This window comes from Mus pahari, chromosome 9 (genome assembly GCF_900095145.1).
Source record: "Mus pahari chromosome 9, PAHARI_EIJ_v1.1, whole genome shotgun sequence".
In the NCBI taxonomy this organism is placed as follows: domain Eukaryota; kingdom Metazoa; phylum Chordata; class Mammalia; order Rodentia; family Muridae; genus Mus; species Mus pahari.
In genome coordinates this window covers 42006009-42031140 of record NC_034598.1, presented here as the reverse complement: position 1 = coordinate 42031140, position 25132 = coordinate 42006009, and the positions used below count along the sequence as shown (strand labels likewise).

General features: G+C 46.1%; 1 protein-coding gene across 5 annotated transcripts in view; it reads left to right on the top strand.

The window, feature by feature from the left end:
- Window positions 1-25132, top strand: part of Adarb1 (adenosine deaminase RNA specific B1) — a 124166-nt gene that overhangs the window by 72018 nt on the left and 27016 nt on the right. For all 5 annotated transcript variants that reach the window (XM_029542103.1, XM_029542101.1, XM_021204475.2 and 2 more), the window contains exons 2-4: window positions 13919-13993; window positions 17513-18447; window positions 22868-22982. In XM_029542103.1, the coding sequence (XP_029397963.1) occupies window positions 13966-13993; window positions 17513-18447; window positions 22868-22982 (1078 nt within the window). In that variant the 5' untranslated portion in view covers window positions 13919-13965. The remainder of the gene's footprint in view (window positions 1-13918; window positions 13994-17512; window positions 18448-22867; window positions 22983-25132) is intronic.

Here is a 25132-nt window from a genome sequence, read left to right as displayed (position 1 = left end):
AAGCTGTGGAAGTTTGAAGCGTGAGCACTACAAGGCTTCTCTGTATAGAGAGATGATTCGTAACGATTGCTCTTGCCGCTGCTCTTCAGCCGTGCCTCTTTTGCCCTAAATTTGCTTAGTATACTGGGAGGGCAAGACCATAGCTGTTACCGTGGAAATACTTTCCCTCTGCAGAAGCAGGGATAAGTCCTTCACAGTCAGCATCCGACTTATTTCAGTACTTAATTCTACTCTGTGTTTTAAGACATTAAAATCCATAGTTTTGTTTTGTTTTGTTTTTAAACAAGATTCAAAAGTTTTTATAGTAGTAAAAACATCACGTGCCTTCAAGGGCACAGACAGTATCCACTACTATAAAAACTGCAAACCATTAGCTTGTAGAGGGAAAACAGTGCATATAAGCTACCAACAGCTACTGTCTCCATATAACTGGAAATATTAAAAAGTATCCCAGTGAGCAACTGCTCTTAGCTGGGAACAGCCAGCTGTGCTGAGCAGCTCACTGCCCTGCCTCCACCTTCCTAGACACTGCCTCAGTGCTACCGCCCCATAGCATTAGGACATGACCCATCACCATGGCAAGCTCTGTAGCCAGCGATGGTAATGCCTCAGGAAATAAAATGAGCTATAGTTTCATTTTATTTTTTAAGGATGAAGAAGAAATTGATTTTAGAGCCAGCAGACTTTGTAGTTTGTTCAGGGTAAAACTGGAGTGCTTAACAGAATGTCAGGGGTATGTTAGAAGGATATCACGGTCCCTACATCCTTGTGGGCAAAGTGCATGTGCTGATTTTACTACTATATAGATAGAACAAAGAGAAGCTCAAAAAAGCCAATTTAATACCCACTTGCCCTCATCTTAGAAGAGTCCAGTCCTGCTAGCCTTCGTATCTTCAATGCCAGTCAAGAGCACAGAAGCAAAACTACGGGAAGTCCTGATCCATTAGCCCAATTTAGAAATGCCACTTGTTCTGCAGACCCTCAGCACGAGCCACTTAGTTGGGAGAGAGCTGGGACATCCAAGCCTAATGCTGGGCACATGCTTGGACTCCCTGCAGTTCCAGCTCAGGGAAGCTTCCTCAAGTACGCTGGAGCTGTGTCTGCTGCAGGAAAAGCTCTGCTGCAAGCCTGCCTTCTTTGAACCAGCATCCTAAGGAATAGAGTATCACACTGTTGCAGCTAGGCCTGTATAGGATGGGACTTTGCTCCTGACCGGACTTCTAAATAAACTTAGTTACTGAGCAGCGTGACCGTGTGTAGTGGCACCTACTCTTGGTGGTTTATAATATGTCTCTGAAGCTAATAGAAACACCTTCAAAACAATGGAGGCTGTGAAGACTGGACATGTAGTTACACCAAAGTTATTTAAGATTGGAAGTGTGAGCTTTTGAAATATTTTAAGATCAAGTGTCATGAATTGTGTTTTGTCTAAGACTGGAATAATGCATGCTTTTAAAATTATTGTTCTGTAGTGAAACTGTAATGACAAGCTGCTTGTTGAACTGTGACAATACATTTTCAATGATTTTTCTCCCTCACCCCTTCATTTTCCATGTGGCTGCTTTACTCCCCTCACCCGCCCACCCCCCAACAAACATTGATTGGCTCATGTGCAGCTCAGGAGGAGCCACCAACACAGCAGAAGTCCTATGGGAAGGAAAGCTGTTTAGTCCTGGTGCTGGCCAGGAAAATGCTTCTGGTCAAGGCCTAAGAGAAGCCTTTAGCATGGTCAGACTGTGAGGCACATTAGAGTCTGATCAGGGGTCAGTTGCCAGCCACCATGTAGGTGATGGGTGAGGTGAGCTGAAATTCAGAGATGGCTCCTTTGCTGTATTCCCCATGGTCACCATCACATTATATGTGTAAGGTCCCATGTCTGTGTCCTGTCCCTTTTTCTCTCTGAGTCTTTTGTTTGTCCCAAATGTGGGCGCATCTTTAGTCTGTTCCCAGTTCTTCTGCACATATTCAAAGGCCCTTGTCAGGAGCCTTGATCTAAGGCCAGCCTCCTCTGCCTGGTTTCCAGGTGGAGAAATGAGTGGGGTTGGGCACGTTGTAGATGTGGCTCTAGCTCAGCAGAGGCTACAACAGTACCAACAGTTACTCTGAGTGCTGATGGAAAGTAACCCTGAGACTCAGAGCAGTTCCTGCTCATTGTGATCCCGAGCTGCTATCATGAAGTCTTTCCCTTAGTCTCAGCTCGAGTCTGGACAGAGGGGATCTTTTTGAGAGATGAAGGACAAGGGTAAGAATGTAGGATAGATAGAGTGGCATTAACCATCTGTATACCTGCCCACCTATCTAACGCGTGCCCACAAGGAACTTCTGCTGGCATCAGAGATTTGGACATTCACAGCACAGGTGTAGACACAGGATTTCACAGGATTGCTCTTGACTGTCAGGCTCAAGGTTTTGTCAGGCTCAAGGTTTGCTCTAGAATGGACCATATGAAATCTCATCTCATGTGACCAGGGAGGTGGCTCCTGTGATGTGTGGCTGCTATGTTGTTGATGCAGGTAGGACATTTCCTTAGACTCTGGGAGAATGGAAGACACTTAATCTGTGATGTCAGCTATGAGAGATCCTCAAGTGTAAAAAGTTGCCACACACACACACACACACACACACACACACACACACGGAAGAGCCGCACTTGTGGGTAGATAGCTCAGATTTTCTAGAATGTGCTGTGACAGATACGGTATATGTCTCATTACATTTGTGCTGATGGATTCAAGGCACATGTGAGGACCTGGATGGCAGGTCAGGAGCTCCTCTCAGAGGGAGCATCCGTGGTAGCAGCACATTCCAGGTTAGCAGCTGAAGTACTGAGTCACACTCAAAATCTTACAGAAATTGGATCCAGAATAAATCTCAGTGATGCCAACTCCCAGTGTAAATGCTGGTATAAAAATACAGTTTTAGAAACATTTTTAGTGGCTTTGCTCTCTTTAGTTGTCCCATGGGAAGGAGAGCTAATTAAATATAAGCAGAATATTCTAGATTTTATGTGTCTAATATTCATACTTGTTAATTTTTTTCTGAATATTGCTTTAGCTTATTGTGAGGTTTTAAATTACATACAAAGTATTTTATATTCTGTTTCATCATTTGGTTATGGTAAATGTTCTTCCTAAAGAGAATGGTCTGGACTTGTTTTTTTTTTTTCCAACTACTTCATAGGTGGAACTTGGGCTTATTACCTCATTCTGGGTCATTACGTTCTTAAATTTAAGCTCCATTTACATGTGTATCTGGAAGATAACCGAAAACAAGTTGAGCTGTGGCGTGAATGTATTTGTTTAGGGATTGTTTTAATTTTCCTGAGATAGATAGCCAGAGCTCAGGGATCTTCAGGTCATGCACAGGTACAGCCAGCCTGTGTCTGCTGACTGTGGTCAGCGCTGTCCAGGGTTCTATCACCATCAGTTTCCTAACTCACCAAGAATAGTCACAGGCCATGGGCATGAAAAAGCATGACTGAAGGCCCTGTGCTGGCCTGGCCTCTCGCTAAAATATATTTAAATTGACAGGAGCACTCACTGTATGCAGGCCATATGGGCACTAAATCACAAGGACCCACTCAGTGTGACCCAAAACACCCTCCACACCCGCCCCATGCACACGCTCTCCATAAGGAAGGCATGCCACTGCCCAAGCCAGGTCAGAGGGCCAGCAGACTCCAGCGCCCCCACCAGCCACCACTCTGTATACCTCAGGCTCTCAGTGCTGGAGAGGACCCTGAATAGCAGAGAATTCATGTCCTTCAGCAAAGATAAAGGGAAAGTACCTACAGCACACTGTTTAATCTTGACTGTGTCAAACACTGCCTTTCCCTTTGATCCTTTCCACTGATAACCCTTTCCAGGTTCAGGACCTCAGTTTGCAGCCATATACTGACAAGCATAGACTTGGCACAAGGAAGCAGGTATGGCTGATGTAGTCTCTCAAGGCAAGACACTTCGGTCCAGTGAGCACAAATGTGATCAGGAATGGGGTGCCCTGATTACATACCCACCTCTGTGTACCCTGGGAAGTACCAGAGTGTATACCACAGACAGAGACCAAAAGCTCTGAGCTCTTCATAGGTTTGTCGGCTGCCAGCAGGGCAGGTGCTGCAGATGCGTGAGGATCTGGGACACCCAGAGGAGATTCTGGCTCTGAGCTTTTGAGGCCATTAGTACCTGCAGTTCCATCTTGACAATAAGCGTGTGTGGTACTTCCTGGGGAGGGAAGCCATGGGTATAGATGGCATGCTGAATAAAGCGGAGCTGGTGGGGCACTGGGACTCTGGTTCTCACTATGGTTGCTGCATACTTGCCCTTTCTATATGGCGCTATTGACCCTGCTGCTACCTGACATTCTTGATAAACTGAGCTGGTGCTTGGCCACGCTGAGTCTTGCAGCCCCAGCTGAGTGTGTCCAGGCACAGTGGTGGAGTGTTTACTTAGTTAGCATGGCCAGTTGGCCTTTGGGCAAATTGCTTCTAGCTGGCACATTTCAGTAAATATTTCAAAATGGAAATAATTGATGAAACCCGTGTTTTCTCTTTTGGTAAAGAATAGTGTGTGGCTATTTTAATGATGAGCATGTAGAAACAGCAGACACTATCCAAAACATAGCTCAGCACCCCAGGAGTTCCTTGGTCCTCCTGGCACTCAATTTTCCTTGAGGAAACAACTGTAGCAGTCACATGACAATGGGGGAGCTGGGGAACATGACTGTGACTGTGCAGACTAGAGAGGCACCTCTGTATCTAGCACGCACATTGCAAGTTGAATAGAGCAATAGAGCTGAGAATGGCAGAGCACAGCCCTTGCTCAGCCCATCCTCACTGGGCTGTCAGGCATGGGCAGGTACTAGAAGACAGTTACAGAGACTAACCCTGCTCCACCCATGTGGGCTTCAACCCAGGCAAGGAGGGAGACCGACAGTAGACCCACTGTGTGTGAAACAGGAACAGTGCCTGGATGGGATGATGATGGATGTCTCTCTGAGTAGGTGCTTGATCTGGGCTTGTTCTGAGAGGAGGAGGGAGCCCTGCAGTAATTTGGGGGAAAGTATTGCAGGTCCCCCCCCCTACACACACACACACACTTGGAGAAATCACTTCTAGGCTTCTAAGGGAACCTGGTATTAACTCAGTGAAAAAGAACCAGAAGTCATTGATGGGAGGTGCTTAGAGACCAAAGAAAGGTAGAACCGGGATGTCAGGCGATGTGGTTTATCAGAGACTGGTCAGGGCAGCAGGAAGAATAGCACATCCCCACTTCTTGAGGCAGAATGAGGATGCTTGTTCAGTGTTCATCCAAACGGCTTTCATTCCTGCTGGGGTGAACCTGTGTTTGTATCCAGCTAAAGTCAAAGGCGCCAGCACATTCCTGGTACTGACCGAGAGGAGGAGACGATACAGCAAATAGGTCAGCGTGGCTCAGAGGCTTCATAGCAGTTGTCACTCAAGATGAGTACATTAAGTCAGGCTGAGTGCCTCCAGCCTGGGACAGCAGCACAACCAACAGCCCATGAGGAGAGGCTCAGGCGGGCCATGATGCACCGGGACGTGTGAGCCTGGGGGGCTGGTGCTTCCGGGTATTTCTGGTCTTAGCGTGAGAGGTGGGACCCTCGAGATGACACAGGTTTATACGCGTTTGTGTTGGTACAGTCTCTACCTAAGTGAGCACTTTGCTTGAGGTCCCTTGGAGAGGCCAGCCCTTGCAGGATCCTTTCTCGGTGTCCTCCTCTGCACTTGCCCCCGTCAGGCTTTGTCCACTAGTAGCTGAGCCTGTCCATGCAGTTGGCATGTGAGTGACCACCAGTGACTTGCCTGCTTCCTGGGTGTGAGTTTTGCATGATACCTGGTTTTTATGGAGGGAGGGAGACCCGCACCCTACTGTGTTGCTTCTCTCCTCCCCACGTTTTCTATTACCTTTACTGTTTGTCCCCACCCTTACCAGATGCCATAACCTGCGCCGGGTCCTCCTGAGCTGACAGCGAGCCACCTTTGGCTCTTTTTTCCCCTGCCCCATGGGATACACCTATGACATTCCACTTAGCGTGATGAATGTTCTGCCTAGCTACCCTGGCTGTAATGTCTCCACTTGCACTGCTGTAAAGACACACTTGCTCAGATGCTGTGCCCAGCTCTTACTGGCTGACACAGCCTGCCCCACCTCCTCAGTACATACGGACTCTGCGGAGTTAGCTGAGCATCAGGGTACTGGGTGGATTTCTAGAAAATCGACTATTTTTGGAAACCTTAGTGGTGTTATTTTGCTAGGTGATAGCGAAAGCAAAATACCATCCACGAAGGGCTTTTCATTTTCTGACACGCTTGGTTAAACCTGTTGAATTTCCGTTTGTTTTCCTTTAGGCGGTGTGAGAGGTTTGTATTTCAGGAACCCTTTTAAATAATCAATTCGTCATTTAGGTGTTTTGTTTTGTTGCTGTGGCTATAATACTATCCTCGAGTTGAGCTTACTGCTTGTATATGTGAAGACTCAACACAAATAGTATTTCAAAACTCTGGTTTAAAGTTTTTGATTCATATAAAAACAACACCAACACTAATCACAGAGAACACGTAAAGGTTTTCTCAAAATCTGAGGCAGGATCCTTGGCGAGTGTCTTCCTTTATTACGCTCCACTGTATTTTTTTTTTTTTTGAGACAGGGTTACTCAGGGAACCTGGAACTCACCCATTTACTTAGGCCAGCCGGCCAGTGAGCTCCAGGGATCTGCCCATCCCCACTCTTCCAGCACTGAGGGCAGGAACTGCTGCAGCCAGCTTTTTTTTTTTTTTAAGATTTATTTATTTATTTATTTATTTATTTATTTATTTATTTATTTATTATATGTAAGTACCCTGTAGCTGTCTTCAGACACCCCAGAAGAGGGCATCAGATCTCATTATGAGATGGTTGTGAGCCACCATGTGGTTGCTGGGATTTGAACTCAAGATCTTCCGAAGAACACTCAGTGCTCTTAACCACTCTCTAGCACTGCTTCCAGCTTTTTGTGAGTGCTGGGGAACCAAATGTGGGGCTGTGTGCTTCAGAGTGTGTTCTTTACCCTCACGTTTGCCAGTCATCTTTATCTGTAATTGCTCTAGGATACTTAGGGATAACATTTTCACTAGCCCAGGAGGAAAGATTCAGGTTCTGTAAGTCTTTGATATAAACAAGTCATTTAGGCATGGTTTTTTTTTTTTCTCTTTTATCCTAGATTATCTGTTTGCTAAAGGGAGAGGGGCCTCCCTTTAACACCACCTCACCACCATGGGAAGATAAGGCCTGCCTCAGAGGTTAATAGAGATGTTAATACAAGTTTTTATGCTTTTGTTTTGCAACATAAGGGTCTATAAAAAGGTTCATAACAGAGCTGGAAAGCTGGTCCAGCTGTTAAGAGCACTGGCTGCTCTTCCAGAGGTCCTGAGTTCAATTCCCTGCAACCACATGGTGGCTCACAACCATCTGTAATGAGATCTGACGCCCTCTTCTGGTATGTCCGAAGACAGCAACATTGTACTCACATACATAAAATAAATAAATAAATCTTTTTAAAAAGATACATACCAAGAATCATTGACTTCCAGCTAATCTAAAAACAAAGCATTGCCAATTTAATCACAGTAGTGTTTGTTAGGTGGTAAGGACGGCACAAATGAGAGGCCATGTGTCAAGGGAAAGCTCACTTGGGTGTCTCTGGTTTTAGCACCATCTTTGCCAAGCATTGTCCTTACGTGTGTTGTGTTCTAATGCTGGGCTTTCATTCTCTCTTGGGCATTCATTCCTGTGAGGTGCTGGGCTCTGGAGTCTCACCTGGAATGCTCCCCACAGGTTACCGCATTAGTTCAGGTTATTCTTAAGTTGCCTTTTTCTCGCACTGCCGTTAGAAGCACCTTGACTGGTGCTGCCAAAGCAGCAGTCAGAATGGTAGCTGGGGCTCCAGTCACAAGTTAAATGCAGGTCTCTGCTTTTCTGATGCTGACGGAGTCAAAAGGTTTCCACACTGCTGCCTCCCAGCTTTAGCTTGCCTCTCCCTGACCCCGAGGCATCTTGAAAAATGAGGCAATTATTTTGAATGTTGCTATCAAATAAAGCCCATTCCTGGAATTCTCCTCCGTTGGGATTTTTGATGGGGTTTTAATTCTTGTTCATAGTTGAAGCTATAAGACCTTCTTTTCAGGCTGTAAGAAACAGCCACGTGAAATTCTATAAAGCACTGCGTGTCTCAGTCTGCTTTGTTTTATAACCTTTGGGACAAGGGTTGGCATTTGTAGACACTGGCTTCTGCTCTGCAGGGATCTCTAGCTCCGGTTCTTGCCACACGGGTCCCCCACCCACCACCAGGCTCAGTACAGTTATTTTCTACTGTGAGACATTTTCTGTGTCCTTTACGGAATTTCAGTGAGAGCAGTACACTAAAGCAAACTGGGCAAGCCAGGTGACCTCACCAGGCCGCCTTCTGCTGGAGCCCCAGGATCCATCACTGCAGGAGACATCTGCAGAAAGCCAGCTCCCACCCACACCAACTGATCAGTCCTATAAAGAGTGAAGTTGGAGTAATTGTGCCTTCTGCCCCACTCGGAGATGGTGTATGTAGATCCCTGTGCAGCATGAGAATCCATTGGTTCTCACGAGGACCAAAGTCTTTGTTTCTCGATGATAGAAGTCCCATAGTGCAGCTGCTAGGTTGTGTGGCAGTGCCCTGTTTAGTCCTTGGATGGTGGGCATGTTTTCATGTGCTTGATTCCCGCCCGTGTGTCTCTTGTGGCACATGGTTTCTTTTTTCACTCACACCCATTTTCTTATTGGATATGTGTTTTACCTTCTTATCCACCCTGGCCCGTGCTGGCTATGTGGTTTTCAGCTGCTTTCTCCCGATACACACTTTTTAAGCAGGGCCTACAAGAACAGGTTTATTTCTCAAGTCCAGTTATCAGCTTTCCCTTGTGGACTGTCGGGTCTGACAGTTCTGCTGTGGGGCCCCAGCAATTCCTCTTAAGGTTTTCCCACAAGCTTCATGGTTCTGTGTTTTGCATTTAAGCCCCCGACTCATTTAGAGATCACACTTGGGGGTAGGGGCTGTGCCAAGGCTCTCCCCCTCTCCTGGCTCCCCTCCGTGTGGAAGGCTGTCCTCCCGCTGGCCACTGCTGCACCATTGTCCACCCAGGCTGCCAGGCTCACTGTGAGGGTCTGTTCTGAGCTCTGCTCAGTCCTGTGTTCCACTGTCTGCCCCTTGCTGACTCTGCCCTAGCTGCCCTCTACCCCAGAGTGCTGCTTTTGCCTTCCTCCCCTCCCCTTATCCCAGGAGTGAAGTCTGTGTTAATGTCACTTCCTGGCCACTCTACCAGCCTGTCATCCCTGTAGACTGGCTGTCCCGCTGTAGGAGTCCTCCCGATTCTCTGGCTGATAGGTGTTTTGTTTTGTAATTGGATCTTGCTCATGTGATTTTCATGAGACCCAGGGTCTTGTCCAGTCCTGCTAACCACACTCTATAAGAGGAAGGAGGACAGTGCCTTATGGCAAGTCGGGGCAAGTCCAGCACCTCGCTGGGCCTCTCTGCTGCTTCCCACCAAGGAGTTAGCTTAGTTAGGATTACCATTGCTGTGATAACACCATGACCAAAAGCAACTTGGGGAGGAAGGGGTTGATCACTGTTCCATAGAGCAGTCCATCATCAAAAGCAGCGAGGGCAGGACCCTGGAGGCAGGAGCTGACGCAGAGGCCACAGAGGGATGCTGCTCACTCACTTGCCCCTTGGCTTACTCAGCCAGCTTTCTGGTAGAACCCAGGACCACAAGCCCAGGGGTGATGCCCCACCCCACCAGTCACTAATTTTAAAAAATGCCCTGCAGGCTTGCTTACAGCCTGAATTTAGGGAGGCATTTTCTTAATTGAGGGTTTTTCCTCTCTGATGACTCTAGCTTGTGTCAAGTTGGCATAAAACTGGCCATCACAGAAGGCCTCTTCCTGTCCCTTTTAGGGGCTCCAGTGGCAGTGTTAGATTGCTCCCCAGTGGGTAACAGTTGTCTCAGTCTGGTGGGAGTGAACCTTGTGACTCCCCCTCGGGTGTGGCTCATTCCATCCCTGCCTCTGGACTCCTCTTAAGAGCCCATCATGGATGGGGTCAGGCTGGGCTCTGCTGGTGTAGACAGTGTCTGTGAGTTTTCCTTCTCAGTAGAGAGAACTGCTTTTGTCCGGATTTGGTTTCTCGTCTGTTTGATTTTTGTTTTGTTTTCATCTGTGCCCTTTGGTTTAGGCGATTTCCAGTTTCTTCCACCCTGAGTCAGGTTAATGAGGCTTAAGGAAATTTCAGAGCCTCCGGGCACCACCCTGGCTTCTAGGGCACAGCATGCCCTTCCTGATCTGATTGCTCTATTTCTCTTATTCCGAAATCTGGGGCCCTCGGTTGTACATCACAGAACAGAAAGAGAAGGTGAAGTATGTTTCCTCCTTCTCTGCACATTGCATTTTGGTCATCTTCTGGTCCTATTCTCCTTCCTTGTCCCCTCCCTCTCCCCCTGATGCCCATCCCTTCCCAGCTAGCTCTGCTCCTACTACCTTTTTGGTGTATGTGACCCAAAGAATTTCATTAGGATTGTTTACAGGAACAGAAATGAGTTTGTTTACAGGAACATGAGTTCCTTACCAATGGCTATACCACTGAAGAAAACACCTCTCCCTCCACTGCCTACAGTTAGCTGCCTGTAAATGTTTAGGTGGGGGAGCTCCCCATGAGGCCCTCCCATTTCATGACGGGGGTTGATGGGTCCTGTCTTGGGCTTGTGATCACAGCCACTGTGAGGTTAAGATACAACAACTGTGTCATGCCTGGAAGCCAGCTTTCTATTCTGTTCCCTACCTGACTCCAGCTCTTACCCTCTTCTCAGTGATGTTCCTTGAGCTGTGTGTGTGTGTGTGTGTGTGTGTGTGTGTATGTATGTATGTGTGGTGTGTGTGTGTATGTGTGTGTGGTGTCTGTGTGTGTGTATGTGTGTGTGTGGTGTGTGTGGTATGTGTGTACATGTGGTGTGTGGGTGTGTGGTGTGTATGTGTGTGTGTATGAGTGTGGTGTATATGTGTGTGTATGTATGTGTGATATGTGTATATGTGTGGTGTGTGTATATGTGGTATGAGTGTAGGTGTGTGTGGTGTGTATGTGTGATGTGAATGTGGGTGTGTGTGGTATGTGTGTGTGTGTGTGTGTGTGTGGTGTGTGTGGTATGTGTGTATATGTGGTGTGTGATGTGTATGAGTATGTGTGTGTGTGTGTGTGGTGTGGGTGTATATTGCTGTGTGTGTGGTGTGTGTGTGTATATGTGTATATGTATGGTATGTATGTGTGCATGTGGTGTGTATGTGTGGTGGATGGGTGTGTATATGTGTAGTATGTGTATATGTTCCTGTGTGTGTGGTGTGTGTATGTGTGTATGTATGGTGTGTATCTGTGCATGTGTGTATGTGTGTGTGTGTGTGTGTGTGTGGTATATGTTCCTGTGTGTGTGTGTATGTGGTATATGTGTATATATGTGTGGTGTGTGTCTGGTGTGTGTGTCTGTGTGTGTGTGTGTGTGTGTGTGTGTGGTATGTGTGGTGTGTGTATATGTGGGGTATGTGTGTCTGTGTGTGTCTATATGAGTGGTGTGTGTGTGTGTATGTGTGTGTGTGTGTGTGTATGTGGTATATGTGTATATATGTGTGGTGTGTGTCTGGTGTGTGTGTCTGTGTGTGTGTGTGTGTGTGTGTGTGTGGTATGTGTGGTGTGTGTATATGTGGGGTATGTGTGTCTGTGTGTGTCTATATGAGTGGTGTGTGTGTGTGTATGTGTGTGTTGGGAGTGATAGAGATGTTCCATCTATGACTAAGCAGTCGTTATTTACTCTTGGTACTTGGAACAGTTATGGATCTCTTGCAGTTACCACCAATCATTGCAAAAAGAAGCCTCTGTGTCCTCTCCTGCCTCAAGTCTCCGTTGAGCAAACAAGAGCGTTCTGTGAAGTTTCCATCTCACCACAGGGGCTGGGGTTCTCAGAGGTGTCTGTTCCCTATCCTCTTAACTTACCTCCACTTATTTACTGTCTCTGCAGTTATGGCCCAGCCTCTAGCCATAACTTGTCTGAATGAACAACTACATCCCTGTTTCCTGAGATTACCCCTTCGTTGCTAAGGGTGCCTGCCCCCTACAGAGTTCCCACACTTGATACTTTACCAAACCCCCACTTTCTCCAAAAACTTTCCGTGGTGGTTTGGGCTGGTGAGATGGCTCGGTGCAGAAAGGTGCTTGCTGCACAAGCCTGACGACCTCAGTTTATTTCTGGAGTCCCCATAAAGGTGGACGGAGAGAGCCAGCTCTGTAAAATTATCTTCTGACACCCACCCCCCCCCCACACACACACACACTAAAAACTAAAATGTTCCACAGTGAGAACACTGTGTTGTACAATGCAGAGCTGTATAAAGTGTGTGCCCAGATACTATTATTTCATCTATACATACTTCCGTATGTATCTCTAACAAATAGCTACTGTTTCTACACCCATAACTGTTAGCAAAAGTTCCTTAGCATAGCCAGCTGTCTGAACATTTGGAGTCCTCAGTTGCAAAATCTATCTGATTCATTTTAAGTTCTTATGGTGCACAGCTCTGCTTTCAACATAATAGATGCTCTGAAAGTATATCTTAAGATAATGAACTAATACAAAGTGATAATGCCTTTATAGCTCCTTGGAAAACTTTCACATTTAAGTTTTTTTTTTTATTTTTATATGTGTGGGTGTTTTGCCAGCATGTATGTATGTATGTGTGTGTATGTATGTAATGTATGTATGTATGTATGTATATGCACCATGTTCATGTAGTACCCATGGAGGCCACAGAGGGTATCATATCCCCTGGGACTGGAGTTCCAGACAGTTTTGAGCCTCCATGTGGGTGATGGGACTCAAACCTGGGTCCTCTGAAGATCAGCCAGTACTTATAATCACTGAATAAAGGATTCTATGTAGAAACTCCATCAGTGTTTAACACTGCATTTACTGGGGGTGGGGGTGGGGGTGGGGTGGGGAATGAGAATAAAATTACTAACAAGTGTCATCAAATCTGTATGTATTTTATTCAAGTGTTTTATGAGATCTATATACTTCTTAGCATAATCACCACTTTCCTAAAAACAAGGAATTTACTTTATTGATATTGATAGGGCAAATTTTGTTGATGAAGTAGTATTTGTTTCAAAATTTGCAAATGTTTTTCCTCTTAACTGCAACTTATCAAAAATAATCTGGAAAATGAAAACCTTGAGTTTTTTAGTGATTGGGCAATGAAATGGGAGTTGTGTGTGTCGACGGAATTGTGTTAGATTGAATTGTATTAGATTTAAGCTACTACACACATTTTGCTCTCCTGTGGTGTGCTGTGGGGATGCACAGAAGTGTAGATGAAGCACTTGGGGGTCTTGTTGTGTGAGGTCACTTTGACACCCATTCAATGTTGTTCACTTTGTCACCCATTCATAGTTGTGTTAGGACAGAGGCTAGATGGCACATGTTCTCTGAGTGGCTAGGACATGGCTATTGACAGCAGGCCCTTATTGGGTAGAATTACTACCTTGTCCTGGCCCAGAACCCTTAGTGGCGATTACTCCCCAGGGTAGAGCATGAGGTTCCTAAACACTACCCTAGGCTTCCGTTGTGGTGACCCCTTTCTTACTTCCAGTGTCCCTCCACATCAGACAGCTATATCAGGTGGCCCAGAACATGCTGAGAGAAGGTGAAAGAGACTGGGAATATTCCTTCTCAGACAGCAGGCTCCTTACAGTTTTTGTTGTTTTGATTGCAGTGACGTGGTGGTGAGTACAGAAAGACGCTGTACCTCATTTTGCTAGGATCACACACTAAACATTGTTTCTTGCTGTCTTTCAGACAAAAGAGGTCTCCGCCAGTCAAGAAGCCCTCAAAAGCATTTTACCATGGATATAGAAGATGAAGAGAATATGAGTAAGATCTAGGCCTATCACATAGTGTCAGATAGTTCACATCCAATTAAAATTTTAGTGCTTTTGTAAACTTGTTGATGAGAGCGGTTTGATATTTCCTGAGATGTGGACTGTTTGCAGTGGTGGGTTTCTGTATACTAGGCTTCAATAGTCACTGTGGATATTTTCCTTACAGCCACCTATCTAGAGTTTTCATCCCTCATTATCATCACGGGACCATCATTTTTATTCCAGAAATATGCCTCTAGGTACCTGTCTCATAATGCTGTGTGGCTTCATGTGAAGTTGTGGTTCTTGGAATAAAGCTCTGAACATGTGCCAGTATAACCTCAAGAAAACCTTTTTTGATTGACTCACATGCCTGGTCTCTGGGATAACAGTTCATAAAGCTCCCTTCAGACACAGTCGCTGCTCCTGCCTTGGAGAGAAGGGAGTCCGTATGATCTTAGTCTCTGAAGACTGGACTGTGATTGGTGCTAGTGTGAACCAAACACTCACTGGGGCCCTTTCTGCTCTCCAGCGTCTTCCATGGGACTGCGGGGATGGGGCCAATGTCTCTTCCCTTGGCATTGTTCTCTGTGAGTCCCCAGTCACTACTGCCCACCCTCAGTCCCAGAAAGGAGCAGGTCTAAATGGGAAGTTGTCTGGAAGCAGGCACTTTTCCAGCTCAGGTACTCTGTCTGAAGGAAGACCGTGCAGCTGCACAGCAGAACCGCATTTTCCTGGGGGTGGGATGGTGGTGAGACCCAGGCTCCGCACACTTTCTGTGACTCAGCCCAGTGGCAGGGGCTGTCGCTCTGCAGTTCCTGGGCACCCAGAGCCTAACAGCACTGCGTGAGGCCAGTCTGTGCCCCACTGCCATGCTGGATCTGGGGTAGGCTATACAACAGATATCCACTCTGAGAATGGCCAGCAGTCCAGTGCCATGTTCAGTAGTGTAGCTGGCATGCTTTTGCCTCTGCTAATGTGGGCACTGCTCAGAGCTCACTGGTTGCTTCTCCTCAGTTCTGCTCTTGAGATGTTTTAAGCTGTGGAGTTTTGCTGGCAGATCCGCCCGTCACTCTCAGTTTTGCCAGGTTTTAAATCTGCATTTCAAATAGTATTGCCAGTGCTGTGCCAAGCCAGTACAGCCCCTGGGGAGTGTGTGGAGGTGTCCCTACAACTACTCGCTGGCCGGGGACTGTGGGTTTTGTCTCCAGCTGTGGCTATCACCATTGAGCCTTGGGTAATTTAACTAAGGAAGTGTTCTTCCAAAGAATATTCCTGTAACAATAAACGTTGGGGTCTAGTGCAAACTTAAAAATGTCAGCTCTGCGCATCTCTTGTGGTTTTAAAAGCAGTTAAAGTTGCACTGTGATTCACTTCCCATTCTGAATGCAGCCATGAGGTACACGGAGAGAGCTTCCGCTTCAGCTGACCATGGGCTCTGTCTCTAATTGGAGTATTTTAATTTTGTTTCCCCAGGAGCTTTTTTTTTAATAGCACGTGATCAGTACCTTTATTTCTGAAGAGTTGAGAATGATTTCTGCATTCACAGAAAGTGTATTTTTCCCGTAATCTTGACTGTTAACTTAGTTCTGAGGGCATTTGGCTGTTTGGCATCACTAATGTTTGGCTAAATGTGTGTCAGAGTACCACGTTGATACTGTGCATTTCTATGCTGATAACTCTGTTTACTAAGAAACTTGACCTGTGAGCAGATGTAGTGTGTGATGTTCTCCCCGTTATTAACCTCTGTCCATCTCTGCTCTACCTTCTCACCTTTTGTTCCCTGAGTACCGAAAGGAGTAACCTACCGGTCTTTTGCTGGAGGATGTTATAAATGAAAATTTAGTGCCCATTCCATTAGCTTTGTCAGCTGGGAGAAGTGGTGTGTGTGTCAGGAGTCTTCTGGGAAGGGGCGTCTACTGAGAGACCCCTCCCCACCTCACACACGAGATTTTTCCATGGACTGAGTTTGTCTTGGTAGTCTTTGCTGTGTCAGCTTAATCAGACTGGCAACAACGACCAAGATGTCCATCACATTAACCCCGCCCGCAGGCTCACTGAGGAGCATTGGCAGCGTTTTCAGATGACTTGACATAGAAAGTCCACTGGTGCGCTGCTTAGTAGAAACAGACCCCGAAGCCACCCAATTTAGGAATATTTTCGTCAGTTAAGATTTACTTTGGATAAATCCAAACACTGCACAGGCCCAGTGCACAGGACTATAAAACTGAAGGATAAAGGGAAATTATTCTTTTTTTCAGAAGGCTTAAGAAACTAGGAAGAACCGAACCTGCCCCACCTAGAAAGCACAGTCTTTTGCTTGGCAGGAGGTTGCAACAAGGCCATGGCTCTGGTAGCATAGTTAATTCTCTAACTCTCAACCCCACTGAGTGGTAAAAGAACAGGAGTGCACCACCATGCCTGACAGTTATTTCCCTTAAATATCAAAATCATCTTTTATTTTGCCATGTAAAGTACATTTAAAAGGCATGGTCACTAAATTGTTCTGGAAGCCTACCAGCTGTTTTTAGGGAGACAGGTTTGCTGGCCTGTTGTGAGACTTGGGACCACAGCTTGCCTGCTCCAGCTGTGTCCTGTTCTTACTTTTTTTTTTTTTTTTTTTTTTTTTGTTTAGGTATAATTTAGCAAAGATTTTAAAGCAAGTAGTGCAAAAANAAGTACATTTAAAAGGCATGGTCACTAAATTGTTCTGGAAGCCTACCAGCTGTTTTTAGGGAGACAGGTTTGCTGGCCTGTTGTGAGACTTGGGATTTCAACTTTCCTGCTACAACAGAGTCCTGTTCCTTTTTTTTTTTTTTTTTTTTTTTTTTTTTTTAGCATAAAATTTAGCAAAGATTTTAAAGCAAGTAGTGCAAAAATATAATAAAAAAATCTTCAATGGATACATTATTCTTCAAAAACAAATTCCATAAAGTCATATAATACTTTACCTTACTATGTAAGCAGTTTTCTATGATCGATTCATAAACTAAACCAAATAATCACATGTTGATCAGATGTTTGGACCCTCAGTTGCGAATACACATTTCTAAATGGCACCTCCTCTCCTGAGAAGTGCTTTAGTTTAAAAACTGCTGTCTATTAAGATCAGTAACCTTGTGAAGGAAATGCCTGTGTGCTGGTGGACTCAGGAGCCACTTCATCAGACTTAGTGTGAGTCTTGTGGATTAGCTTAACATGTAACATCATGATAAGCTAGAAGGATTTAGGAAGTCTATGGCAGAAAAAAATAGTTTAAAATGTCTATCTTGTAGTATAGAAGAAATTGATAAACTAAGTAGAAGAGGCAATGGGTCCGTTAGTTTAAAAAAAAATTCATTAAAGTACATTCCAGCCCCAAGCAGTTACATCCTTGGTCAATGTATAGTTCCTCACATTTGCATCGAGGAGAGAAATGCACACACACACACATCACTTACCCAGCTACAAAGAGATAAAGGAATCTATAAATTTTGCATTTACAAGATCCTGCAACGAAGGCGTTGTAAGTTACTCTTTCTGGACACCACAGGTTCCAGCAGCACTGATGTTAAAGAAAACCGCAATCTGGACAACATGCCCCCAAAGGACAGCAGCACACCCGGGCCTGGCGAGGGTATTCCGCTCTCCAACGGGGGTGGTGGTAGCACCAGCAGGAAGCGGCCCCTGGAGGAGGGCAGCAATGGCCACTCCAAGTACCGCCTGAAGAAGCGAAGGAAAACACCAGGGCCTGTTCTGCCCAAGAACGCCCTGATGCAGCTGAACGAGATCAAACCCGGCCTACAGTACATGCTGCTGTCCCAGACAGGACCCGTGCATGCGCCTCTGTTTGTCATGTCTGTGGAGGTGAATGGGCAGGTCTTTGAGGGCTCTGGCCCTACAAAGAAAAAGGCGAAGCTCCATGCTGCTGAGAAGGCCCTGCGGTCTTTTGTCCAGTTCCCCAATGCCTCCGAGGCCCACCTGGCCATGGGAAGGACCCTCTCTGTGAACACGGACTTCACGTCCGACCAGGCTGATTTCCCAGACACACTCTTCAACGGCTTCGAGACTCCAGACAAGTCAGAGCCGCCCTTCTACGTAGGCTCCAACGGGGACGACTCGTTCAGCTCGAGTGGAGATGTCAGCCTGTCAGCCTCCCCAGTGCCTGCCAGCCTCACCCAGCCTCCTCTACCCATCCCACCGCCATTCCCACCCCCAAGTGGGAAGAATCCCGTGATGATCTTGAATGAGCTACGCCCAGGGCTGAAGTATGACTTCCTCTCTGAGAGTGGGGAGAGCCACGCCAAGAGCTTCGTCATGTCCGTGGTGGTAGATGGCCAGTTCTTTGAGGGCTCAGGAAGAAACAAGAAGCTTGCCAAGGCCCGGGCTGCACAGTCTGCCCTGGCTACTGTCTTCAATTTGCACTTGGACCAAACACCATCTCGTCAGCCTGTCCTCAGTGAGGGCCTTCAGTTGCATTTGCCACAGGTGAGGAAAAATGTGTGCTTGCAGATGAGTGGCCACTACCCTTGATAACATTTCTAAGCAGCCTTTAGTCTTCACTATTGCTTTTGACTCCTTATGTTACTGAGCCCTCAGCAGGAGCAGTTGCGGCTAAGTCTGGCTGTGGAGTAACTTTGCCTCCGTTTCCATGGTCACTTGGTCACTGAGAATCTGATTTAGTCTCCTGATGCTGGCTAGGGTCATGATAACACAGAGCAGGGATACCTCAGAGCCCTCACCAGGACAGCTACAATCCCCTTTCCATTGAATTATGTATACATACCCCAGAGACCCTCATTCCACAGCAAGCCTTTATTGGGAAAGGGCAGGGGGCCCAAATGCTGGAGTTTTGTCCTCTGTTCAGTGGGACATCATTGCACAGAGAACTCATGCCTCAGCTGGCCAGTCCACTGCTGAAGGCCCCTGTTAAGGTCAGATGATAAAGCACTACCCCTAGAGCAGTAGGGAGCTGCTGGCAGGGCAGGGGGTGTGGCAGGAAGGAGTTCTTTCAGAAACACTTTAGAACCTGCCAGTTGCTAGGCATCTCCATATGCCAAATTTCCCATGTGGCACCTCTGTGGGCTTCTCCCCACTTCAGGTGGATGTGCACAGCCACTCAAGTTTGTGCCCCTTACAGAAAACTCACAGTAAAGAAAAGGAAATTTAAGGTAGGTCAGGATGGATCTCTGAAAGATGAAGAAGGAAGAAAAGCCAGGTCCCAGATCATTGGCTGTGTCTTGGTTCTTGGAATCCTGATTTCTCAAATTTGCTTTTTACTTTTCTGTCTTAAGCCTTTTCTGTCAACATGTTCTTTAGTGTGGAAGCAGTTGACCAGAACTAGTGAATTAACAGGTTAGAAAATGTGATGGATTGGAAGGCCATTCTCCTGGGTCTCAGGTGGGACCCTTTCTCCCTGGCCTGTGTTACAGCTAGAGTTGGGATGACCATAGTTCTTGGTTTTAATTTACTGTTTTCTTTTTAAGGCAAGGTCTCATTATAAAGCCTGTCTGGCCTGAAACTTGTTATGTAGACCAGGCTGGACTTGAACTCACAGAGCTCCATCTGCCTCTACCTCCCGAGTGCTGGGATTAAATCCAAATCTTGGTTTGAAAAGGCTTGTTCTGCTTTGCCTAAAGCAGTCAAGTACAGCTCAGTGTAAAGGACTTGGTGTTTTACTGATTGCAAGCAAGCAAGTACTTGTCTCCAATGAGTCCCTTGTTAATTAACATCTCTCCTTACAAGTCGATGGTACTAAATCCCAAGTGACTTGATTTCCAGGTGTAGATTTGCTAAAATCTTTTGACCTGAGTTCAACATACTGTCTGATGTGACTCGTCTTCTCTTAATGGTAACAATGATTGCCAGATCACTCAAACTATTTCAGATGCCGCAGATCCCAAAGAGGGATAGTGGACAGATGAGCTGAGTCAGGTGACCTCAGAGTGCTTTCTGTTTTGTTGTTTTGTTTTGTTTTGTTGGTTGGTTTTGAGATAGGATAGTGTCACTGTGAAGCCCTAATGGTACTGGAACTCTATGTAGAGCAGGCTGACCTGAAACTTACAAGATCTGCTCCCTCAGGCAGTACTGAGATTAAAGCCACCACACCCAGCTAGCCCTGCCTTCTTGAGTGGCCACCTCAGTGGCTTTGTATGGAAGGGCTGAGCTCCTGACCAGGGGAGGAGGCAGGTGCCATTTGTCAGAATCTAGTTGTGGTGAGGTAGGCTGGGCGCCTCTCTGCCTCTTTATGCTGCTTATCTCTGGGTCCTGAGATGTCAAACATCAGTTTCTGTCAGATCTCTAGTTTGGAGCCACTTGTCTGGGAACGGTATCCTCACACCTCCACTGAGGTACAACCCACATTGCCCCTTTTAGAGCCACAGGGTAGCTCAGAAATTTATGAACCACAGAGGATGAAACCAGTAAGCTCTTCTCTGAGGGGACTTCCAGGACCAATCCCAGTGGCTATATGGCAGAGGTAGAGGTGGGAGGATCATGTCCTATATTCCAGGAAGGATGTAAATTCTTGCTTTTTCCCTGAAATATTTCTTAAAGGGCTTGGGCCAAGCATCCGTGGCCTGAGAGCTATCTGCCTTCCTGAAGATTCAAGGGTGGGGTAGGGCTAACTCAGAAAGTGTTGGCCATACCCCAGCTGTGATACTCTGCTCTAGCAGACATGCCAGGGTAGTGCAGCCAAGCATCAATATAAAGCAGGTCCTCACCCTTGTTCACATCGTTGAAGGTAAGTGGTTGGGATGTACGATATTTTATTTTATTGTTTGTTTGTCTGTTTACTTATTTACTTATTTGAGACAGGGTGTCCCTGTGTAGCTCTGGCTGCCATGGAACTTACAATATAGACCAGATTGAATATGAACTCACAAAGATCCATCTGCCTGTCTGCCTCCCAAATGTTGGAATTAAAGGCACAGGCTACTTGTGTTCTTCAGTTGCTGGTGTCTCATGGTATATATTCCATAGGTACCTGGCTCAGGATTCACAGACTCAGGCTTGTGCAGGAAAATCATTTGGAACATACCCTTATATGAAATAAAAACTTTTAAAACTTATATTTTAAAAATCAATTATTTCGCCGGGCGTGGTGGCGCACGCCTTTAATCCCAGCACTTGGGAGGCTGAGGCAGGCGGATTTCTGAGTTCGAGGCCAGCCTGGTCTACAGAGTGAGTTCCAGGACAGCCAGGGCTACACAGAGAAACCCTGTCTCGAAAAAAACAACAACAAAAAAAAATCAATTATTTCATGATTTCATATATATATATATATATATATACATATATATTATATGTATATATATATATATAATTGTATATTATATATTACATGTTATATATACATGTTATATATTATATGTATATACATATATATGTATTTATTTAATCATTTCCTCCTTCCCAGTATCCTCTCTTACATCTTCCCACTCCCACTGAAGGCCTTCTTACCAACAAGCCCCCCTCCTGCCTTCATGGCTTTTTCTTCTTGTGTGTGGCCCGCTATGTCTAACTGGGGTTGCTTGCACAAGCATGTGTAAGGGGTTCTTTCCTTGAGCAAGGGTATTTACCAGTAGCTACAGCACCGAGGAAAATGATTCCCTCTTCCCTAGCCACTGTCAACTTCCTGTGGTTCTTTAGAGAGGGGAGGAGCCTCAAAGCCTTGCACTCCCTCAATGCTGTGGTCACAATGTTGAGTCACCTGGGAAGGCAGTCTTATTGAAAGGCTGTCTATATGTAGGTTGGTCTGGGGCATGTCTCTGGGTGGGGAGTATCTTGATTATGTTAATTAATGAGGGGAGAAGACCCTTCCCCTAGCAAGGAGCCCTAGATTGTCTAAGAATAGAAAAAGCAAATGGAGCACTGGAATATATGCATTAATCCTTTACTCTCTGCTCTTGCCTGTGGATATGATGTGACCAGTTCTCTCAAGCTCCTGCTGCTGTGCCTTCTCTGTGAGCTAAATAAACCCTTTCTCCCTTAAAGCTGCCTTTGCTAGGGTATTTTATCACAACAATAAGAAAAGACAATACACCTGTCCATGATAGAATGTTGATAGAACACAGCCTTGCTTCCAAGCCTTGGGCAGGTAACCACTAGTGATCGTCCTAAGGCAAGGGTTAGGGTAGTGGGTACAGCCACCAAGTCACGGCTAGAACATGGTGTTACTTGGCCCTTATCACCCCTCCATTTCCTACAGTTTTCTGTCCCTTTTCCAGTGTTCCCTTAGTCTTTCAGGGGAAGATATGTTCTGTTTGGGGCTCAGCATTCAACAGTTGCTCATTCCTGTCACCTCTACCTGTCATCACTGTACACTCAGCGATGCAGGCTGCAAAAAGACATGCTTCTCTGAGAAGTGCAGCACTGGTTCTTAAGTATAAACAAATATTTATTTATAGAGCAGTTTGACAGCATGCCTTTAGCAAAACATCAGCAATGGCGTCCTCTCAGATGGCCATGAGCTTTCTAGCCCTGGGCTAGAACAAGTTTATAGTGCCAGACATGAATTTCCTTCTGTGGAGTAGGCCTCCAATTGAATTTTAAAGTGGTTGATTACACCCATACTATTCATGCCACAATTGCATTAGTGTTCCCGGGTCTTCAGGCACCGGGTCCATGGCTAGATATACCCACTGATGACTTTTGTCTCTGCACGCATTGCACACACCCACCATCATGCATGTGAGTGCACTTGTGGGCGCGCATGCACGCGCACGCGCACACACACACACACACACACACACACTCATTCTTACTTTCTGGATGTGCCTGTGTGGGTTTTCTAGAGTAGAAGTGAGACTGTAAGAGTCTTTGTATTAGACAGCATGTGTTGGCACTGAGAGTCTGGTTCTACCACAGGTATCCCTGGCTCTAAACTTGGCCTCTGCTCTCCTCCCAGGTATTGGCAGATGCTGTCTCCCGCCTGGTCCTGGGTAAGTTCAGTGACCTGACAGACAACTTTTCCTCCCCTCATGCACGAAGGAAAGTGCTCTCTGGAGTAGTGATGACCACAGGTAAGCACCTGCACGTTGTTCACGTTGTTCACCCTGTCTGCTTTCTGGTCTGAAATGCATGAATGCCCTCGGTCTTGTGACACCAACAGAAAGGTCCCTTTTTTATTTCTGTGTTTACGGTTCACCCTGTCTGCTTTCTGGTTTGAAATGCATGAATGCCCTCGGTCTTGTGACACCAACAGAAAGGTCCCTTTTCTATTTCTATGTTTACGCATCTGTCATATACAAATATAGGAGTTGTCCTCAGAAGCCATTCTTTCCTCCTTAGAGCTGGGAACACAGTTCAGCAGGGAAAGCTCACGTTTAGCCGGTGAGGTTCCTGAGGTCAATCCCCAGCTCCCCCCACCCCCAAAACAAAAACTTACACAAAACAAAACTCTTCCTTCAAAATATTCAGTTTCAAAAAAAGGATGTGTGTGTGCGCGTGTGAAGGGTGTGTTTGTGCACGTGTGTTGCGTGCACTCAAGTGTGCATGCTTTGTCTACATGTATGATATATACTGTGCCCTCAGAGGCCAGATGAAGGCATCAGATTTCCCTTGGAACTGGGGTTATAGATGGTTGTCAGCTGCCATGGGGGTGCTGGGGACTAAACCCGAATCCTTTGTAAGAGCACCATGTGCTCTTACCTGCTGAGCCATCTCTTTAGTCCCCTAAACATTCAGCTTTTCAACATGTCCTTTTCCTTTGGAGAAAGCATACGGTATTACCACGTGACACCACTGTGACCTGGTGTAACCACACATCACAACCTCTGACTTCTTTACTCTGTTGACACTTAGACCTTTTCTGCTTTATATGTGTCACTATCACCACAGCAGTGATTTCTATGGAGAGCAGGAAGAACTCTTGTAAAATCAGAAACTCTGGAAATTCGGTTAAGCACACTTCAGAGATGTGCCTGTGAGGGCATTTCCAGAGAGTGACAGGGCAGAAGACCTGCCTAATGTGTCTGGGAGCATCCCATGGCCAGTGGTTCAGAGAACGGGGAAGCCCGTTAATCTAAGCATATTCATTCTCGGTCTCTCTGTCTCTTTTTCTCTCCTTTCCCTTACCCCCATATACCACCCTCACGCACACTCATAGATACACCCCTTTTCTGGTCACCATCATATCTGACCTGTTCTGCCACACCCTCCCCCCCAACAACGGACTGAAAACAGAAAGACAGCCAAAGTTAAAAAAAAAAAAAAAAAATCCCTCAGTTTTCTCATGAATTTGTCATACCAGTGACAAATATGACAGAAACTTGGTGCCATCTGTGATACCAGCAGGATTGTTGCTGTGACTGATAGACTGTGTGGTTCAGAAAAGCCTTTTTGGAAGTGGCTTGTGGGAGGAATTTTAGAAATGTTTGGAGATGTGGGCCAGAGAGACCCTAGAGTGTGTAAGCTCATCTTAGTGATTCCTTGGAGCTCAGAAGACCAGGGTGACTAAAAATAAGGATGCAGGGAAGGTTCCAGATGGGACCCAGAGTGTCCTGGGAATTTGGGTTACACTGTGTCAGAAAGCTCATCTGCAGTTGGCCACTCGCCCTGTTCTTTCCACTTGGAATGGGAGGTTTACTGCCACTGTGTGTCAGGGATGTGTAAAATGCACTTGGATTGTTGCAGGGCTCACAGCTAAGCTTTTGCCTTGCGTCTCAGGAGACTGTGGCTTTGAACAGTGTCAGGACTATTAAGGTTACGACACACTTAGAGGTAAACTACATGCATTTTTTCATTAATATTCTTTTGGAGACCCAGGATGAAAGTTGTTTTAGGATGTGTTTGGTTGTTGGGCTGACTCCCAGTGGACTTAGGGTGGCTAATCTTGATTGATTTGAGAAATGCCTAGGTGTGTCTGTGAGGGCTTTTCCAGGGGGTCTAGGTGGAGAGGGGCAGCCTGAATGTGGACCACGCTGTAGGTGATGGGCCCAGGGGGAAATAAAAAAGGAAAGGGGAGAGAGGCCATGAGCGCAGGCATCCCCTCTGCCTCCAGCCACCTCGAGTTAAGCTGTTCTGTCCCACTTGCCATGATGGACTAAAACCTCTAATGGAGAGTCAAAATAAAATACTCCGCCTTTAAACTGTCCTCCCAGGAATTCTGTTTCAGAAAACAGAAAAGACTTGCTAGCATTTTTTGTATCTTTTTCTGACCATTCACTCATAG